Below are 20,717 nucleotides of genomic sequence, written 5' to 3'. Positions count from 1 at the left end.
GAGAGAGGTCTGCAAGTAGGTAATACTGAAGCCAAAGGAACACAGCGTCGCCAGCAGAGGGAGGGCTTGGGCCAGGCCCTGGACAGGACAGAGCTGAGCAAATCCAGGACCCAAGGACAGTGGAGGGGCTGGAGGATGGCAAGGCTGGGGTCAGGGGCCTGGAATTTACTCCAGAAATGCAGAGAGGCACCTGGAGTTGCCCTGAAGGAGTGGTTTGGAGGAATGCAGGGGAGGGGTCCAGGCCAGGGGCCTGGAGTTGGGGAGAGGACGGACACTGGAGAGGAGCCCACGGCTGTGGTGTGACTGCAACTCTGCAATTCCTCTGTCACCCATGAAAGCAAGAGCAGAGGTACTCATGTGGGGCAGTAGCCAGCCTGGCTGGGGGTGGGGGTGGGGTGGGCAGAGCACTGGGTCATGCCTCGGGTGGGTGGGGCTGCCTGCTTGCAGTGGGGTGGCAGGGGGTGATGGAACCAGGAGATATAAGGCGTAGCCCTTGAGGCTGGCTGTGCCCTCCCCCAGGACCTTACCTGAGGCTAAGGCTAGGCTATCCCTGAGGGGTGGTGGCCTCACTCCTCAGGCCCACATGTCCTCCTCTGTGGAGTGGAGTGAGAATCACTTACCCCACAGGGGGCCATGAGGAGCCAAGGAGACCCTGTGAGTAAAGTGCTGCGACACCACGGCACACAGCTGCATGGCTCTGTTCTATTGCTGTTGCTCAGGAAGCAACAGGCTTGGGGAGCGGCAGGACATCTGGGCTTGTGGTGCAGGGGCCACTGGGGTAGAAGCTTGACCTGGGCAAAGGCGGGGAGGTGGGAGCAGGTGAGCCTGCAGCAGGGGTGGGGCAGGGACCACTGGTGGGTATAAGTTTGGAGGTTGGACTCTGGACATCCTGCAACCGCAGTATTTGCAGTCTCTGAGCTGGGGAGGGGACCGTGCTCTTGGACTTGCTTCGTGTACTTGAGTGGACCTCCCTTCAGGGAGTCAGTTTTCTGTTATTTTGAATCTAGGGTGTTGCCATCCTGAGCAAACTCCCTGGCCTCCCAGCAGCAGGTAGAGGGAGACAGGCCAGACTCACCAGTTCTGGGAGGGGGGCCCAGAGGAGTCAGCTTCCTTGGAGGTCCCTGCCTGCCTGCAGGGATCTGGAGAGACCAACTGGAAGAACGGAAAAGGCCCGAGCAGGTCTGCCTGGGATGCTCTCCAAGGAGGAGGCAATTGTGCTCTCTCCACACCGTTCTCCCCATTTCAGAGATAAGGGCCACAGAGGCTCAGAGATACCAAATAACCTGCTCAAAGGCTGGGGTGCGGCAGATGAGGCACACAGGCAGACAAGGGACTCAGCTTCTGCCAGGCCACAGCCTGCCCACAGGACAGAACTTGTCCTTAGGAGGGGTCAGATTAGACCAGGTGGTGTCCAAAGTTCCCCTTTAGGAGGTCAGTAGTGAGACCGAATGCTGCTGTGGGCGTCTTTAGTGGCAGCAGCAAATGTTTCCTGGACTCTGTAGGGGCTCCATGGGAAGTCAGAAGCTGCAGTCTGCCACCACCTTGCTGCTGTGGCTTCTGCTGCCTGGGAAAATCCTGGTTACTCTTGGGGGCCCGCTGCCCTGGAAGGAAGGGGGGATGAATTGTCTCTGAGGAAGGGGGAGCTAGGGGAGCAGGGAAGCTGGCCTGGCCGGGCTTTGGAGATCAGCAGAGACTGGATGGAGGTCCAGGGCAGAGGGAACACCAAGCTCCGACATGTCTCAGGGTCTGGTTTTGGGGAAGTCCCTTCCCTTTCCCGGGCCTCAGCGTCCTCCTCTGTGCCATCTGTGGACTGGAGTGAGAGTCAATCACCCCACAGGTCATGAGGACCAAAGGAGGCCGGGCCAGTGGTGGGGACCTTGAAGACTCCTTCCTGCTCTCTCCATGTTCAATGCCGCTGATGCTCAATTCAGATCCATGTGTTCCCCCCACTCACACTGCAAAAGGCAGGAGTCCCAGGGAGGGGCCAACGTCCACCTGAAAGCACCTTGTCAACATGTCCAAACTGCCTGGTCTCTCCAAGTGGTTGGTGGGGGAGAGCCTCAAGAGCAGTACAAGGAGTATAGCTCTGGGGTCCCCTCCAGGTCCCACCTGGCTTGGAGCCTGGGGGAAGCCAAGGCTCACAGAGCCGTGGTCCACGGACGGGTGGTTTAGCTCCATTGTGCCCGACCTGGGGAAACTCAAGGGGTCTGAGGGAGGCTGGCCGTGTGTGGGCTTGCACAAGTGAGCTCAGCTTACCCACCAGTGCCCCAACCTTCCCAGGAACCTCCTGGCCCCAGAGGCTGTATTTTCGGTTACTTCCCCTCCACTGAGCCAAGTCAGAAGGGCAGGTTTGGAAGCCTGGGGTGGGTAGGGTAGAGTGAAGCCCCTTCTCCACCCCTGTGGGATGGGTTGGCCCCGGGTCTGCCCCCTCTCTGGCCTCTACCTGGGGTCCGACTGTGGTTTGGGAGGCCCACTCCAGCACTGAAGTGAGTGCATCCAAAGCTACCATGCTTGCCCCAGGATGTTGCAGGATTCTGGGGTGGCCAGGACTCTGACCCATCCAGTCCTGGGTGTGCCTGCAGCTTGAGACCTGAGCCTCTGAGCCCCTCCTGCACTGTTCCAGACATGCCAAGGAGGTCACACCACCACTGCCCGTTTCTCTGGGGGTTGGGAGGGGAGGCAACAGCAGACCTATCTTCAGAGCCCCTCGCCCCCAGGAAGCCCTCCTGGCCTCCTCATGGGGCCCCACTGGGAACCAAGGGTGGGCCAGGTCCAATCACACATGCTCCCTGATTGGCAGGGGCCACTCCAGGCTTTATTAGAGATAGTGATGTCTGCACATTGGACAGGTGCTCTGCCAACATCCCCTCTGGCCCTCTCAACAGCTCTGTGAGTTGGGCGGGTGGGGGGTCTCCCCACGGCACCCACAGTGTGCTGAGTCCCCAGCGGGTGAGCGGTGGAGTCAGCTGGGCTCACGGCAGCCCCAGGCCCCGCACAGGACTTGTTTGCCTTCCCAGATTGACCTGTATGCGGGTGCGCTCTTTGTGCACATCTGCCTGGGCTGGAACTTCTACCTGTCCACCACCCTCATGCTCGTTGTCACGGCCTTGTACACCATTGCAGGTAGGGCAGGCACCAGTGCAGCCAGGGGTACCTGTGTGGGGGGGCAGAGGGCCAAGTCCTCCCACAGGCTGGGGATAGTGGGCAGATGGGAGGTGAGGCTGGCCTCGCTGCCCTAGCTGCTTCACCCTGCAGGTCACCCACTCCACAAGGTTGCAGGGACATGCCTACGGAGCAACTGCCCCCAGGAGCTCCATGTGTCACCTCCTGTGTCCCTCCCCTTTGGGGACACAGGTCCCTCTAGCTCTCCCATTTTCCCCTGCAGGGGGCCTGGCTGCGGTGATTTACACAGACGCCCTGCAGACATTCATCATGGTGGTGGGGGCTGTCATCCTTACAGTCAAAGGTGAGGGGCTGGGGGCTTCAGCCAATACCCTGCAGGGCCCACACTGCGGGACCCAGGGGCAGAGCTCAGCATGGGCTGGAGGAGTCAGGCCACCAGGCACTTGGGGCACTCCGCCTCTCTTATAAAGGGGAGGCCTGGCCCCCAGGGCTGGAGGCTGCTGGCCTCCCTCCTGTCCCAGTGACCCAACTGCTTTTCTATCACCAACTCTGGGCAGCCCCAGGCCTGGCACCCAAGCTGACTCAGGAACACAGGGCTGGACGGCCTGCCCTAGGCTCAGGGCTTGACAGTGAGGTGGGGCCAAGGATGGGAATGGAGACGCACAATGAGGAGCTCACGAAACTGCCTGGGTGTCTCCACCAATTGTTTAAAATCATGTACAGAGTCCCAAGAAGCCATCTACCCCCCACTAGACAAAGGCAGGGGAGGAAAGAAGAGAGTTTAGACAGATTGGTGACAGCAGTCTGGGAACAGAATGAAGCTCTGAAGCTCATAGGGCTGCCACAGAGGAGGCGAGCTTCCCATCACCAGGTGTACGCGAACAGAGCCTGGCGACTGCAGACCTTCAGAGTCCTGCAAGCGCTGTGCCTGTGCACAGAAGAGCTTTTCCCCTGAGTGCCTGCGGCTGTGCTCTCAGCCTCCCATGGACCCTTGGTCTGAGCACTGACCTTGGCCCCGCCTAGGCTCCAGTGGGCAATGACCCAGATCCAGGCTTCCTCCTCCTTGTCCTGCTTGGGGAAGGCAGGGAATGGGGCTGGCACGGGCTTTCCTATGTCCAGGCTTCATCCATCTGTCTCAGACTAGGGATCCATGTCCCAGAATGGACGGGAGGAGGATGGTCACAGACATGCAGAAACCACAGACCTGCCAGCTCTTGGCAATGCAAGGCTGTGGCCCCAATGTAGACAGGAACCCAAAACCAAACCCAATCCATTGCCATCGAGTCGATTCCGACTCATAGCGACCCTATAAGACAGAATAGAACTGCCCCATAGGGTTTCTAAGGAGTGCCTGGTGGATTTGAACAGCCAACCTTTTGGTTAGCAGCTGTAGCTCTTAAGAGCTACACCACCAGGGTTTCCGCAGACAGGAACAGAGGTGGTTAAACACCCAGGAAAGACCCCTGGTGCAAGCACACCTTGTCCCTCACTTGCTGTGTGCCCTCAGTGAAGCCACTGCCCCCATGACCTGTTTCCCTTCTCTGTGCCACAAGGGGTTAGGACCACATTGTCACCCGCCAACCTCAGCTGTGTCAGAGTGACATGCCTTTAGAAGCCCCTGGAGTCAGGACTTTAACACTTCAGATTCTCCAGGAAGGTCCTCGAATGCCAAGAAAAAAATACTTTTGCTTCCTCGAATTGACAGTCCAAAACCTGGCAGAGTGCCTTGTGCCAAGGCTGAGGGGCATCCAGGGCTGCAGGGATTCCCACTGGGCCAAGAGAACCCTGGGGTGCCTGTGTGCAAAATACTCATTTAATAGTATCATTTTAAATACAAATAAAATAATCATTAAATTCAACTGGGGAGGTGGAGAAGGATGAAATTTCAAGTTTGCTACATCAGGAAGTTACTTGTGAGATGAAGGCAGTGGGAGCCCGGGGAGCCAGAGCCACTCAACACCAAGCTGTCTCCTCTCCCACCCGACCCTGCTAGCCTTCAACCAGATCGGTGGTTATGACCAGCTGGAGGCAGCCTATGCCCGGGCCATCCCAGCCAAGACCATCGCCAACACAACCTGCCACTTGCCGCGCACAGATGCCATGCACATGTTCCGAGACCCCTACACGGCAGACCTCCCCTGGACTGGGATGACCTTTGGTCTGACCATCATGGCCACCTGGTACTGGTGCACTGACCAGGTAAGTGTCCACGTCAACCACCCGCCACTGCATCCGGGTGTGCCTTGGTTGGTGCCCGCGGCCATTCACCAGTCCCCACAGCCACAGGAGCGGCACGGCTCTACAAGCACTGCATCACCCAAGTCCAGGCCGAGACCAAGGCTGCGGGAGGCATGGGTCTGGATGGGAGAGGCAGCTAGGGGTCCTTGTGGTCCCTGAGGGCCCGGGTCCTCTGTTTGGAGTCAGATGAGGCCCATTGGCCACCGCCTGTCCTGGCCTTGAGGAGCTTAGACTGGGACAATTTGGAATACGGGATTCCAAAGGGACTTGAACGCTCCTCAGTGGCCTTGCCATCGGCCAAGGGGCTGGCATTCCGGGCTGGTCTTGAGCTCCCGGGGTCTGGTAGGGTGCTAGGCATTGGAGCCTCCTTGGCCTTCCAGAGATGGGGGCCTGCTTTTCTGGGGGAGCTCTGGGCATTGTCAGCTGCAGGGCAGTATTGCTGGGGTCTTGGGGTCCTCAGTGGCCTCGGGAAGCCATCTTTATTCCTGGTCCTGGAGGCAGGGATCCCATAATGGTGGAACTGCTGGCCCTGGGAGAAAGAGGAGAGAGGAAAGTGAGGGCTGGGGGCAGGAAAGGTCAGCTCCATCCATTCTAGTGGGCCTTGGGCCAGGGCCAGCTGGGCAGTCTTAGATCCATCTAACCACTGGGGGCCCCAGTTTCTGTAAAGTGGAAACACATCGGTCTTTGATGGCTGTTCAGAAACTGCCCGGCACCCCTGGGCAACCGGTGAGGCACATTACTATTCCCCATCCACGGCCCTCTGCCCAGGCGCCCCCATCTGTAAGCAGACCGGACGTGGTGGAGAAAGCTGCATGCGGCTGTTGGGCAGAGCTTCTCTGAGTGGCAGGGAGTAAGTCTTCTTCGGCAATCTGATTCCCGTCCCCCCTCCAATGAGCCACCTCCTGTCCTGGGCAGAAGCAGACGCTGCCCCCACCCACCTCTGAAGACTGGGGTGCAGCTCCTGGGGCATTCAGTGGGTAGGATTCTCAAGCAGCAGAGCCGAGCATGCCTGGAGGCAGGGGCCTCTGTCTTTGCTTCCCCTTCTGCTGGGGGACAGGCAGGATGGCTGAGGCCCACCCCGCCATGAGAATAAGCCAGCCAGTGGGGCCCTTGCTCCCACGCTAGGGTCTCAGAGCAGGAGGCAGCCAGGCCCCATAAGGGTCAATGGCAGTTGCTCACGTGGAGCTTCTCAGATGGCCTCACCAATGACGAAGCAGGCCCAGAGAGGGCAGAACTGGGGTTCAGTCCAGCACAGGATAACTCCCTTCCTGGGGCACAGCTGCCTGCCCAGTTGGGGGGGATGCCCCAACACCCCCAGCCCTTCTCTGGAGCTCCAGGTGCTCAGTCACATTTCCTGGGACCCTCCCTGTGCTCCGACTGTGGGATGCGACCTGGAAGGCTGGGCCTCGGCTCCCCTATACATGTTACCCTCCAGCAGGGTGTTTCCCACTCTGGACTCTACACTGGCTGTGCCTCACCCATGGGGTTCCCACTCCACATTGGCTGTGCCTCACCTGTGGGGGTCCCCCTCCACATTGGCTGTGCCTCACACATGGGGTTCCTGCTCCACACAGGCTGTGCCTCACACGTGGGGCTCCTGCTCCACGCTGGCTGTGCCTCACACATGGGGCTCCAGGGAACGTGGGGCCCGTCATGGATGTCCATCCACTCCCTGGGAGGGCTAAGCATCAGCTGGGTGTGGACAGCATCTGGGGCACCCAGGCCTGCCCTGCGCCCTCACCCCACACATGCCACCTCTCATTTCTTCCCTACTCAGCAAGGACCTGGCAGGGCACCGGAGGCTCTGGGTGTAACATCTGGGTGTAACATCATTCAGGTGATTTTCCCATGAAGGTTGAATGAATCAGCACAAATCCCAGCCTAGGGGCCAGGGGGTCAGGCCCCCGAGGTCACTCAGGGAGGCACAGGTGGACCCAGCAGGGCAGGACCCCATGACTCCCAGGGTCCGGACCGGCATTGGGCCCACGCCTGCCGCACCTCCTCCCAGCCCCACGCCCCTGCCCTGGCTCAGACGTGCCCACTGCTCCCCTGACACCCTCCTGCCCAGGGCCTTCTGCTCCCTGCTCTCCACTGCCTTTGCCTACTGAAGTCACCTCCCTTCTTCAGGGCCCAGCTACCTGCCCGTGGCTGCCCCTGCCACATATCGTCCAGTGAGGTGGTTGTCTGTTGACCCATCTGGCTCCCCAGTGCATCAGGTTCCCCAAGTCCCTCCATCCTGCATGGGGTCTGGCCCAGGGGGTGTCACCAGTCCCTGCTGAGGGAATGGGGCCGGCTTCCCGGCATCAGGGAGGAAGAAGTGGAGGCCAGGAGGGGGAAGAACTTGCTTAGGTCACACGGCCAGGAAGAGGCAGCGGGACCTCAGGCCAGGGCCTCCTTGCCCTTCACTGCATGCAGCCTGAGTGGGCCCTGGTCCAGAAGACCACACCATGCAGGACAGGTAATCCAGGCCTGGCCGCCTCGCACCAGTCTTGCTCCAATTTCCCATCTCTGTTGGCCCCCACTAGCCCCTGGAGCTTTTCAAGGCACTTGGAGATCTGCCTGCTCTCAGCTCCCACCAAGATGTCCACAGTCTGGTCAAAGATGAGGCCGCAGGTGGTGGGATGATGGATGGCTTTTGTTTTCTCAGTTTCATCTAGCTTATCTACAGGGAGTAGGTGGTGCTTTCGTAATCAGAAACAAACAAAACCAATAAAAATAAAAAATGAGGCAGAAGGGCTGGCAGCAGAGCACTGGGCCTCACTTTCCCTGTCTGCAGAGAAGCTCCTGGGCGGTGCACATGATGAATGCTTACGTGCTAACTGAAAGGTTAGAGGTTTGAATCCACACAGAGGCACCTCAGACGAAAGGCCTGGCGATCTACCTCCGAAAAATCAGCTATTGAAAATTCCATGGAACACAGTTCTACTCTGACACACACGGGGTTGTCATGATTTGGGGCTCACTCAGGAGCAACTGGTTCTTTCTCACGGACAGACTGCTCCCTCAGGCACTTCCAGCTTTGGCGCCATGCACAGATCTGCCCCCTAGCAATGCTTAAGCTTGAGATGGCTCTCTAACTGTAGCACTCTCAATCCCTGACACGGCCACGGGCCAAGCACAGTGTAGACTGCACGGCACACAGGATCCCCCTGAGCCCACAAGAAAGGTTCTCTGATTCCCAAACCAGGGGAAGCCCAGGTCCCAGTCCTCTTAAGCTGGCTCTGTGCTGTGGCTCGTCTGAGGACCGCACCCTGAGGGGTGCCCAAAGACCCCTGAGCTCGTGAGCACCTGCTCACTGAGGCCCACAGCATTGGGCCGTGGGCTGGGCGTCCCACACTGGACTTTGCAGGGTCCTACGGTGCCCCTGCGAGGTGGTGGCGGCCTCCCATCTTACAGATGAGGAAACAGGGCCTCAGGGACTGAAGCGACTGAGTTGGGGGAGTGAAGGGAGGCGGCACAAGGCGGGTAGGGCTGAGCCAAGAGACATCTGTGAGGCATGGCCCCGCTGACACTGAAGGGGTCTCACCCTACTGGATGCTCAAGGAGAAGCTGTGCTCGGGACACTGGTGGGCCTCCCAGCTCAAGAAAACCCTGAGCCTCGGCTTCTCCACTTTCAGGATGGGTCATCCAACCTGTTCTGCCTGCCTCCCCGGGTGGGATGAGGGAATGGAGGCAGATGTCTCCTGCACTCTACAGAATACAGCATGCAGTGTTAAGAGGAAGGCTTCTCTCTCCATGAGGCCCAGGACTCTGGGCGTTTGCAATCCCAGGTGGGGGAGAGTCTCTAGAGAGAGCCTCGTCTAATACCTAACATTGTCCAGATGGGGAAGCTGAGGCCCAGAGAGAGGCAAGGATTTGCCCCAAGTCCCAGGGAGCTGGCAGTGCCATATGCTGCCTTCATGCTCCCCTCCGTGACTGAGGTTTAGGGTTAATCCTCAAAACTACCCTGTGAGCTCAGTATGATTATCACCATCCCATTTTTCAAAAAAGAATTTGGAGACACAGAGAGGTTAAGCAAATTGCTCCAAATCGCTTAGCCAATAAGAGGCTGGGCCGGGATTCAAGCCGAGTCACCTAACCTGAGAGCTGGTGCTCTAAAGGCCAGGCTGCTCCGGGGGCGCAGGGCTTCAGGGTAAATGCTGGGAGTCAGCTGTTCAGTTAGCCTGTTTGGAAATGAAAATCACAGGTGACTCCTACTTGTGAACTGCAGGTTGCGATGGCAACTGGAGAATAGCAAAGGAAAAAGGCTTACGTTTAAGTTACAGGTTGTACAAAACCACTGACTTGTGCGCTTCAAGTGGGTCAATTGTACAGCATGTAAATTATGTCTCAAAGTGGTTAAAAAAAGTTATAAAACCAGTTGCCGTAGAGTCAGTTCCGACTCGTGGCGACCCCATGTGTGTCAGAGTAAAGCTGTGCTTCATAGGGTTTCAATGGCTGATTTTTCGAAAGTAGGTTGCCAGGCTTTTCTTCTGAGGTGCCTCTGGGTGGACTTGAATGTCCAATTTTTCAGTTAGCAGCCAAACGCGTTAACTGTTTGCACCACCCAGGGACACCTCTGTTAAAAGGAGAATCATGTCAGAGCTGGGAGGATTTCAGATGTCATCGGTCCAAACCACCCACCTCCCCTTCTGCAGAGCTGGAAACTGAGGCCCAGCCAAGAGGTGCCCAGGGCTCCATGGGGAGCTGGTCGCCTCAGTCAGCATCGATTATGCCCACACGACGGACCTGCAAGCTCTCCACAGCCTCAGCTCTTACAGCTCCCCACTCCCCACTGGTGACACAAGTTGGTGCCAAGGTCCACTCCCGACACACATGCGAGGCGCTAGCCACTCTCACGAGGGCCCAGGGGATTCTGAGGGTTGGGGTCCCCGATACCATCCCGCCCATAGTCTCCAACCTCTCCCTGGCAGGTGGGGAGATCAAGTCCCTGAGGATCCCAAGCTGCTCAGCTGAGGGGGCAGGGGAGGGTTCCATCCGCTGTGTCGGCAGGTCTGGGGCCAATGCAGAATGGGACCGCGTCGTGTTTAATGCCATTCCCCAAGGCCTGCTGGGGAGAAGTCCAGACACAGGCCTCCCTTCTGGTGTCGGTCCCTCCAGGTCATTGTGCAGCGGTCGCTGTCTGCCCGGGATCTGAACCATGCGAAGGCTGGCTCCATCCTCGCAAGCTACCTCAAGATGCTCCCCATGGGCCTGATCATCATGCCTGGCATGATCAGCCGTGCGCTGTACCCAGGTAGGACAGCCCCCGGGCACTGGGCAGGCTGTGCCCTCGTCGGGCAGTCAGCAGGAGGGGGAGTAATGGAGGGATTCCAGCTGTTTCCCGGCCTAGGGAAGCAGGGAAGTGGTCCCCGGGGCCACGATCGATGAGGAGGTGATGTGGTGTACAATGCAGACCGGTCTGGGCAGGGTCCTGTATGACCACTTACTGCTGTGTGACCTCAAAGGCATAAGCTAGTATCTCTGTGCCGCCGGAGTTGCCTGGTATGCAAACTCAGGGCCCTACCCCTGCCTGCAGGGCTATGTTAAGACCCTGAGACACCAGGTGTCTGAGCCCTTGGGGGAGAGGTGGATTTCCCCCTGGCTCGTGGTGCCAGCTCAGGTGGTTTTTGTGGAAATTTGGGGCTAAGTGTCCCCCGCATGTGGCCGTGTACTTTGACACTCCTCCCTGTTCGTCAGTTTCCCCATTTGTCACAGGAAAGGGACTTGAGCCAGTGACACTGTGCCTAGAAGACAGCCACTCAAGGGGGTCTGTGACGAATCCTGAGTGCAGGGACCCCGATGCTCTGGATGCCTGGGGGGGCCTGTGACCCCTCTTGTATGCAGGGGCCCCAATGTTCTGGGGGACCTGTGACCCCTCCGGTGTGTAGGGACCCTGATGCTCTGTGTGCTCGGAGGGCCCTGTGACCCCTTCTGCGTGCAGGGACCCCGGCCTACCTGTGTCTCCTTGTCTGGGGATGGCTGAGCTTGCATCTTCCTTGAGGCATTCGCCTCTTCTCTCGCCCGACTCCGGGCCCAAGGGGAGCCCTGCATGGACCCATCAAAGCCCCCTCGGCTCACATGGGGGGCACTCAGCTGTCGGCGGGGGGGCGGGGCTGCCCCATTGGCTACTTGCTCTGAGTGGCGCCTCCGGAGAGGGGCTGAGCGCTCCCTCACCTCAAAATACTCGTCTGACATGGAAGAGGCAACTGAGGGCCGCCGAGGACCAGGGCCATGGCCAGAGCTGCCTGAAAGGCTGTCCTGGTCACTGAGGGTCACATAGTCGTCGTCGTCTTCCTCTTCCTCCCCGTCTAGCCCGTTGGGGACCCCTGCCCTCAGGCTGTCAGGATCATCCTGAGTCACTGACAGCTGCTGCTGCAGTGGGGTATGGCCCAGGCCCACTGCCAAGGGCAGCCCGTGGTTGGTCCCGTTCAGGGGGGCCTCCTTGTCTGGGGTCTCTGGGGTCCAGCCAATACTGCCACCTTCCTGGGCAAGTAGGTCTGCCACTGGGACCGTCCGGGGCTTGGGCACAGGGGGCTTTGGCTCAGAGTTCCCCTGGGGGATGCCATTGGTGGCAGGGGCCCCATCCTGGTCCTGGCTGGGCAGGGCAGGGCTGCCACCCTGGCTCTGCCTCCACAGCTGGTGCTGGGCACTGGCCTGGGATGTGTCACGGATCCTGATGCGGTTCATCTGGCTGGGCTGGGGGTTCCAGATGTTGGGGTCAATGATGTTGATGTAGCCCAGGATGTCACTGCCTGGCTCGGGGTCTGGCTCCACCCATGTGGGCAGGTAGTCAAACATGTTGGCACGCTCCAGGTGCAGCAGCCCTGGGTGCACGGGCAGGGGAAGCTCAGGGAGGTCACCAGGCCGCTCCACCGGTGCTGGGCCCTGCAGCCCCACGGGCGGCTTGGCCTCCGGTTTGTCAGAGCAGGTCTTAGCAAGCTCGTCGGCACTCTTGGCCTTGACCAGTGCGTACTTGGGGTTGACGAGTTTCTTGGCCACGGTGCCTGCAGGCACCAGGGGGACCACAGAGGGCACCATGATTGGCTCAGGCTCAGGCTCCTTTTCCATGGGGACATCCTTGAGGCTGACACTTCGAGACGTGAGGTACAACTCCTGGAACTGCCGGTCGAACATCTCTACCACCTGGCCGGACAGCACTGAGATCACATTCCGGTCCGTCCTGGCAGCTGACCACGTGAAGCTGCAACACAGAAGGCGTGCAAGTTAGCACGCTAGGCCGGCCTCCTCACAGAACCCCGGATCCACCGTGCTGGGCCCACAGCTGTCTCACAGACTGGGCCATGAGGTACCGGGGTCATGTAAGAGAAGTGGGCCAGGGCAGAGGGGCCAGCTCCGTCACTTACTCTCACCTCTGTGACCCCAGGAAGTGACTTTGTCTGTCTGCCCAGCTCCCACTTCTGTGAGGACCATTCCTGCCCTCCTCCCTAGCTGTCCCTGACTGTCCCTGGCTGTCTTGACTCACTAAGGCAATATGGTGGATGCCCTGGGCAACACTGACACCTGAAATGGTCCAACGCTTGCTACCTGGTGGCACGCCTGTCTCTGCTACTGCCCACCCCCTGCGCCTTCTCTACACAAGGGCCCCACCCTGCTGCCCAGAGGCAGCCTCAGGGACAGTCTCATGCTGCATGTGACACCCGTCATTGCTCTGGCCCCACCCCCCAAGGACAGGAGGAGGCTGCCTGCCCTGGCCCACCCCACCTCCAGGCTGGGTGACAGAGGGGCAGATGTCTCGGTGTGGACAGAGTCCTCCTCCACCTGGGTAGAGTCCCACTCACACCTCAGCAGTTTGGGGACCCAAGAACCAGAATAACCAGGTGTCATAGTCAGGATTAGGGCAGAAGCCAGCTGGGAGCTGGAGATGTGCCTTGCTGGGAGTCACCTGTATGAGCCGCATACTGCACGGTCCCCATCCACGAACATAAACTTCTGGGCCAGAGCTCCCTTGAACTTGGTTGCTGACCGGGTGAAGAACTCCGTTCCCCCACTGCTCCGCACTCTGAGGTTCTGCATCGGGGAGAAGAGGAGACACAAGGACAATCACATCATCACTGCTTCAGCCACACGGGGGTGCAGCCAGTCCTGCCCAGGGCACAGGGAGGGCTTCCAGAAGAGGGCCTGGGGAGGGGGAAGGGGTGGGACACGAGGCTGGAGAGGAGGCCAGCTGGGAGGGGTGTCCAGGGGCAGGAGTAGGGTTTGGCCTGACACCTGTTCCTTAGAACCTCAGCCCCACAGCACGCCTTGTAAGCAAGGGTCTTGTCCTGTGGTCAGGCCAGTTTGAGAAATGCTGCAGGGTTGGGGCGGGGAGGGGAGGAGGGTGGAGCTGCCATAGGGTCTTCAGCAGGAGAGCAATATGGCCCATTCTAGAAAGCTCACTGTGACAGTTAGGTGTGGGGACTGGGAGGGAAAATAGGAGGTACTGTGCATGGCCGCCTAGGTGTCCCCCATTCTTCCCAGCATCTCTGTCTCCCCCTCTCCGCTGAGCTCTGCTCGCCAAGGGCAGGGTCCCTGGCACACTCCCACTTCCCTGCAGAGCCAGCCTACATACTGCCTGGTACTGAGGGGGTCACTAAACAGGAAAACTACCTTCTCAGTCAGGCTGGCCCTGAATGACCTCAGCAGGGATCTAGGGCCAGAGAGCAGCGCGGGCTCTGCAGGAGCTGGGCTGTAAGGAACTCGGGTCCTGGGCTGGGCCATGGATGGCTCTCCCTGGCACCTGGCCATCTAAAGGATGTCTCGTCCCTCAGTGGAAGGGGGTTTGCTCTGGGTGGTGGGGTCAGGTGTGAAAGCCAGACCCAAGAGAGCCTGTCTGAGACCCAGGAGTTGAGGGAGCAGAAAAGGACACCCCATTATGGAACCTCAGCTGGAAGAAGACCTGGGGCTCATCTGGTCCAAGCATCTCCAGGGCAGGGTTAGAAATGCAGGTTCCTGGGCACCCTGTGTGAGGCCCAGGAATTTCCTTTCTTTTTTTATTGTGGTAAAAATGATTCTGACTCATGGCAATTCCATATCTGTCGGAGTAGAAATGTGCTCCATAGGGTTTTCAATCGCTGATTTTTTGGAAGTAGATTGCCAGGCCTTTCTTCCAAAGCACCTCTCTGTGGACTTGAACCTCCAACCTTTCTGTTAAGAGCTGAATGCATTAACTGTTTACACCACCCAGGGGTTCCAAAGTACATGTAACAAAACAGTTGCCACTTTAACTATTTTAAGTATACAATTCAGTGACATTAGTTACATTCACCGTGTTTGGCAACCATCGCCACTAACCGTTTCCAAATATTTTTCATCACTTGCAAGAGAAACTCAGTGCCCCTTCAGCAATGACTCCCCATATTCCCTGGAATTTCTATTTTTTATACAAGCCCCAGTGACTTTGTCTTCTGGTCCAGGGCAAGAATGCCCTCTATGGATCCCGACAGGCTGCTCCTTGTCAGACGGGCTGTAACTGCCCCTCACTCACATGCTCACTGACCATGCCTGTGCAGGCAGAGATCTCTGTGCTCAGGCCCCTGTAGAGGTGGTGGGGCCAGCAGGCAAGTCAATACAAGCAATCGGAGGCTAAGGCCCTGCGGGGTAACCCCAGGTGCAGGGCTGGGGGCTCCTGGGCAGGGAGGGCGTGCAGACACAGGCCCAGCAGGGAAGGGGGCAGCACAGTGGGTAAGAAACCAAGTGCCTTCGGTGGCTGTGGGGGAGGGTGAGAAGGCCTGAGGCGCAGCTTGTCGGGGGCTAGTGGGAACCCTGAGGCCCGCTGAGGGCAGCAGGAGCCCAGGCAGAGTTGAGGTGGGGAGTACCCACTGGGATCTGATCTCAAGAGCAGCTCCCAGGGCCCCAGTGTAGGGACACGGAGGGCGAGGGCAGGGGTACTGTGCGCGGTGGAGCATCAAGAAGGTGTGGGCTGGGACAGCCAGCCTACCCCCAACTCCAGCCTGGTGCCCTGGCTGCTCTATGCCCTTGCTGGGGGAGGGCGTCCCAGGCCCCTCAGCACAGTAACCGAGGTCCCCACTTGATGCCCACTGACTGTCATGCCAGCATCTCACTGAGGGAGCAGGCACAGTGGGCCTGTTATTGGGCCCAGCCCAGGGCGAGATAAGCTCAGCTCCTGGGCAGGTGGGCGGCTCCCCCTGACAGGGCCAGCTCCACAGGAAGCTGGCCGCGGTCCAGGACAATTAGTGCTCATGACTTTGCACCCAACATGGAGCACACTCGGGGATGAGGGGTGGAATAAAGCTCCCCTAAAACTTGTGCCCGCCCCACTGCCCTAAACCTTGTCCCAGGGGAGGGCTCTGAAGGTCACAGAGACACAGCGTCCCTGAGGGCCCGGGCCTCTGTGCCCCCAACCTGCAGTGTGAGTCAGCACAGCCCTCTCTGGGCCTCGGTTTCTCTGTCTGCACACCAGGCAGTTGGCCTTGAACTCAAAGGTCAATTGGGGCTCGGCAGCAGGGAGGGGCCTGTGGAGGGACACCCACTGGCCCCATGGCTCGCTTCCCTGCCTGCCTGTTCCTGGGTGGGGCCACCCCCGGAGCCTGACCCAGATGAGGTAACGTCTCTGAAGTCTGGGCGCCATGAGTGAGGTGGAGATGCCACAGAGCTGCATTGTCTTGCAGCTCCCAGGACACCCTGGCAGGGTGCAGAGACTTCTGTATCAGCACAAGTAGGGGGTCAAGGGTATATCCTTGGACCCTTAGGACCTCAGTTTCGTCATATATAAAATGGGGTGGCAAGGGCCCCTGGGAGGACGTTAGGGGAGAGCTGGGAGGGGGAAGAGGAGAGGGCCAGGCACAGGAAGTGGAGGCTCAGCACCAGAGCTGGGCAGAGACCCCACTCCCCTGCCTTTTGCCTCCCCTGGCCCCAGCAGATCCCCAGGTCCCTGTGCGCACACAGGGGACTTAACCTTGTGCCAAGCCCACCAGCACCCAGGCCTGAAGCCCAGGCCCTCAGGGAAGGCTGGCCCTGGGGGAGCATTCTCGAGCTCAGGGGTCAGATGGAGCCAACAACTTGGCCTCTCCACAACTCAGCGCTCTTGTCTGTGAAAGGGGCCTAACTGTCCTAGGGTCGTTGTAAAGACTACAGGAGGATGTAATGAGTGGGGAGCTGGGAAGTTGCCTGGGCTCAGCAGGGGCTCCACAACTGTGAGGTGACAAAGTGAGGTGTGACCATGCAGGCCCTGCTCAGGGCAGACGGGGACACACCAAGGATGACATGGGCCCACTGATCTTACAGACAGCCAGGTGGGCTCAGCGTTAGGCAGGGGCTGAGGTCAGGTCAGAGAGCCTAAGTCTAGTCTTAGGTCCCTCAGGGCCGCCTCTTACTTGTTCCACACCCTCCATGGAGCCCACAAGCACTTCTGGCTTGAGGAGTGGGGAGTGAGATGCCCAGTGACCAGGCAAGCTCAGGCTGGGTGAGGGGCAAGCAGGGGATAGAGCCCCGATCCGGGAGGTGGAGCTGAGTCCTCCCCTGAGTGGAGTGGACCCCTGGTATGCTGGGCCCCGCCAGCTTCTGCTTCCTTGGATAAGCGGAGGTGGGGGGCAATGAGCACCCCTGGGCTGTTGTGAGGTGCTTCATTAACCACCTGTGGCCCCAGGTGGGGACACGTGGCTGCTCCAGGAAGAACCCTGACTGAGGGCTCTGGCTCTCCCCTAGACCAGGGTGGCTCACCCTCAGCAGAGCTGGCACTTGGGCTGGGCCGCTCCTGCTGGTGGGGCTGTCTTATGCACTGTCAGGTGTTGAGCAGTACCCCCATCTCTGCCCACTAGACACCAGCAGCACCTCCCCAGTGTGACACCCCAAACTGCTTCTGGACACTGCCACAGGTCCCCAGGGGGCAGACAGCCTTGGCTGGTTCACCACTGCCCTACACCTGGAGTTTACTGTGGGCAAGGGCAAGGGCCAGAGAAAGCAGGAGTCCTGGTCAGCCGCTCCCTGTGGAGTGGAGCTGGGCCTCCTCCACTGTCCGGTGGGGCTGCCCTGTTCATCAGAAGCTGGCTGCGTCCAGTGGCCTCTGCTGGTTTTTCCTATTTGGCTGTACTAAGTTGGCTCATTTTTCAGGCCAGCCGAATATCTGACAGCTCCTGGCCCATCTTGAGCTATGAGTCTGGAGGCCTACCTGGCTCCCTCAGCACCCAGGGACACTCCCAATGTGGTTTGGCCCTGCAGCCCTGAGCAGCGGGTGGGTGGGAGGCCTTGGCCTTCTGCTGGCACAGCACTCTCAAGGCCTGTTTCCACATTTGTAAATTGGAGATACCCCCATGTCCCCCACCTGAAGGACTGCTGGGGTGTGCTGCACCACCAGGTTGGGGTGCTGGGGACAGCTGGGCTGCTAGTGTGCATGGTCTCCTGACCTGGACACCAGGAAGCTAGAGCAGCCCCGGCAACAGGTAGTGGTTTCCAGAACATGCTGGGGTGGGAGGGAGGAGGCTAGGGTGCAGGCTAGGGGGCTGCCTGGAGGCAGGAGGTGAGGGTGGTCCCCAGCTAGACTGGAGTGTACTCTCAGGAGCTCGAACCAGAGCCAAGGTCTCCTGGGATGGGCCATGTCCCCTAGCCAGAGAGGCAGCAGGAAGGCCATTCCCAAGTGCTTCCTCTCATTACCCACAGCTTCCTCTACTCTCCACAGCAGCCTGCCACATAGGTGATACTGTTCCCACTCCACAGACTAGAAGGTGGGGGCCCAGAAAGGTCCTGTGGCTGCCCTGGGGTCCAGTGCCTGTGCAGAGCTGGGGCTCGGGCAGGCACCTGACCCCAGACATGGAAGCACCCTGTGGCCACAAGTGTGACCCCAGCAGGTCTACCCATGCATCTGTGTACCTGGGCCTGCAGGAGCCAGGGCAGGTTGGTGCAGAGCTGGGCAGGGGTGCCGGAGGCCTATGGATTACCATGAGGAAATGCTCCTGAGACAGGCCTGGGCCCAACCAGCCCAAGGGCAGGGAGGCAGGCCCTTGACAAGGCGACACCTGGCTGGGCTGGGGCCACAGGAGCTACTGGCCACCGCCCAGGGCTCTGGGGGGAGGGCTCAGAGGCAAGAATGAGGAAGCCAGGGTCACACTTTCCCATGAAGGTGCCCAGCCTTCCCACCTGGCTCCTGGTGATGTCACTACAGGTGTGGGAGCACACCCAGGCAGCCTTGCACCAGCTCCCGCCCACCATGCTACCGTCCCCAGAGCTGGAGGGACCCAGGACCCCCAGCCTGCACTGCCCTCCCCTGCTCCAGGATGACAGCAGTCACTCCAGACTGGTCAGGGACCAGCTGAAGGGTGGAAGGGTGGGGAGGCCTTGCACCCAGTCCCCTCCCCTACCCCACCTAGGGCCTTGGACTTAAAAGTTTTTGTTCCTGTCAGCAGCTATGTAACTCCCCTTTTACAGCCGTCCTCTCCTTTAATTTCATCCTCAAGCTGCCCTCAGAGGCATCATGCTGGCCATGTGCAGTGGAGGCTGGGACATGTGGTGGTGCTGCCCAGGCTGCACATGTAGGCAGGCAACACAGTGGGCACCCAGGTTCTGTGCCCTCCTTGTACCTGTCAAGTTCTTGCTCCTGGCAAAGTCCCTGGGTTTGAGGTGACTTGGGGCAAGTCACACCCCCTCGGACCTCAGTTTCCCCATCTATCCCGCAGGAACCTCTGCAGGACAGCCTCAAGATCCCTTCTGGCTCAGGCATTCCAGGCCCTGAAGTTTCGGGGCAACAGTGAGCTCTTGGGCTCTATGCGGTACAGGGGATGGGGACAGGCAGGAGGGCAGGACCAGCCTCTCAGAGGCTGCCAGGCTCTGGGCCATGTACTTAGCCCACCTCAGCCCCATCCCACCCTCTACTTCCTGGGAGCCTGGATAATTATAAGCAGAGGAGCAGCTGGGATGGCCCTGCTGAGGGCCTGTGCATGGGGCAAGGATTCCACGGTTTCCTGCCACTGCCCACCAGTGAGTGAGCCCCTCCATAAACTGGGGACAAGATGAGGACCCAGGTGATGGGGCGCATGGACAGTGTCTGGCTGGGCAGAGGCTGTGCGCGGTGTGAGGGGTGCGTCAAGGTCTCTGCTAGAGCCCCGGGAAGGCTGGACGGAGTGGCCCCAGGTCTCTGGCAAGCTCCTGCAGGGTGAGGCCTTGGCGGCATGTTTGAGGACATGCGTTCTGTGCTCTGGTTGCCCTGTGAGCTGTCAGCCCTGGGAGCGTCAAGCTTGGTGCTCATTACTCTGGGGGTAGGCAGGGTGGCATGTAGAGCGTGGGGTCAGCATACGCAGGAGACCACATGAAACACCCTGACAGGCACAGAACTGCCTGGAAGTGCACGTCCTACTTGAAAGGACTCACCTGGGGGTGGGGGTGCACTTGGCAAATGCCAACAAACGACAAGCATGGGAGCCTAGCCCCTAATTAACCAGCCTGGTGTTGGCCCTTCTCCCCGGGTCTCTGTCTGGATCCTAGGCCTGAAGCCTGAGGAATTCCGACAGTCAGACCTTGGTGCTGAGCCAGAGGCTCTGCTGCTGACCCCCACCCCTTCATCTGTAACATACAGCGGTGACACCCTGGGCAGACGCCTCTATTTCCTCAACTGTCCAATGGGAACAGCTGCCCGAGCCCACCGGGAGTTGTGAGGATTAAATAAATAAACTGTGTAAAGTGCCCAGTATGGGCCCAGCACATGACAGACGATACAAAAGGATTAGCTGTCGTGCGCACACTGATCTATACTTTCTAGGAAGACTTTCTGCATGCAGCAGGTGCCAGGTGATGGCTGGGGTGGAGGGAGGGCTCTGCCTGCCTCCAGACAAGGCACTGAAGCCAAGGTGTCTTGAGTGGAAGAGGCTGGCAACCCCGCTCATCAGCCCATCTGACCTGGGAGATCCTGGAGCCCAGAGAGGGGAGGGGATGATTTGCTCAAGGTCACCGAGCCAGGTGGTGATGGGAGCCAGGCCTATCCCCACCCCACAGGACCAGCCTGCTCTCACCCCACCTCCTGGCCTTGTCTCCCACTTGGCACTAAGGAGGCCCCTTCTCCTCTGCTCTTGCTTCTGAACCTACTTCATGGAAGCCTCCCTGGACCCCCACCGTGGGCACGGCCTCTGTCTGAGCCACATCCTAAAACCTGTGGGTGGATGTTCTAAGGAGACAGATTTGGCTTAACCCAAGAGAGGATGTCCTGGGAGTTGGTGCTGCCTGAGGAGGGGTGAGCACCGTGTTGCTGGAGGTGTGCAAGCAAAGACAGAGAGCCAGTGTAGAATAACACATGAAGCAGCACCTGGCACAGGGTCCTACACCTCACCGGCACTTTGCCATGGCTCACTGCACCTCTGACTGGGAGGGAGTAAGTGTCCCGTCCCTCAGGGTGTGTGACCACTGGGCAGGAGCCTCTAGGATCATTCAAC

At 59.4% G+C, this 20,717-nt stretch overlaps 2 protein-coding genes across 6 annotated transcripts in view; one reads left to right on the top strand and one right to left on the bottom strand.

Annotated features, from left to right (window-relative positions):
• The window catches only part of SLC5A10 (solute carrier family 5 member 10), a 70,590-nt gene that overhangs the window by 19,160 nt on the left and 30,713 nt on the right, over window positions 1-20,717 (top strand). For 2 of the 4 annotated variants that reach the window (XM_049874705.1, XM_049874703.1), the window contains exons 6-9: window positions 3,018-3,123; window positions 3,386-3,466; window positions 5,117-5,322; window positions 10,462-10,597. In XM_049874705.1, the coding sequence (XP_049730662.1) occupies window positions 3,018-3,123; window positions 3,386-3,466; window positions 5,117-5,322; window positions 10,462-10,597 (529 nt within the window). Of the gene's footprint in view, window positions 1-3,017; window positions 3,124-3,385; window positions 3,467-5,116; window positions 5,323-10,461; window positions 10,606-17,720; window positions 17,767-20,717 lie in introns of all 4 variants that reach the window. The other 2 variants (XM_049874702.1, XM_049874704.1) reach the window with 2 other exon arrangements.
• The window catches only part of FAM83G (family with sequence similarity 83 member G), a 32,615-nt gene continuing 15,724 nt past the window's right edge, over window positions 3,827-20,717 (bottom strand). For both annotated transcript variants that reach the window (XM_049874701.1, XM_049874700.1), the window contains exons 4-6: window positions 13,247-13,371; window positions 11,299-12,544; window positions 3,827-5,890 (exon numbers count right to left, since the gene is read on the bottom strand). In XM_049874701.1, the coding sequence (XP_049730658.1) occupies window positions 5,498-5,890; window positions 11,299-12,544; window positions 13,247-13,371 (1,764 nt within the window). In that variant the 3' untranslated portion in view covers window positions 3,827-5,497. The remainder of the gene's footprint in view (window positions 5,891-11,298; window positions 12,545-13,246; window positions 13,372-20,717) is intronic.

The sequence above is a fragment of the Elephas maximus genome, chromosome 2 (genome assembly GCF_024166365.1).
Source record: "Elephas maximus indicus isolate mEleMax1 chromosome 2, mEleMax1 primary haplotype, whole genome shotgun sequence".
NCBI classification, from domain to species: domain Eukaryota; kingdom Metazoa; phylum Chordata; class Mammalia; order Proboscidea; family Elephantidae; genus Elephas; species Elephas maximus.
Note: the sequence above shows the minus strand (reverse complement) of the source record. Positions and strands in the feature narration are given on the sequence as shown.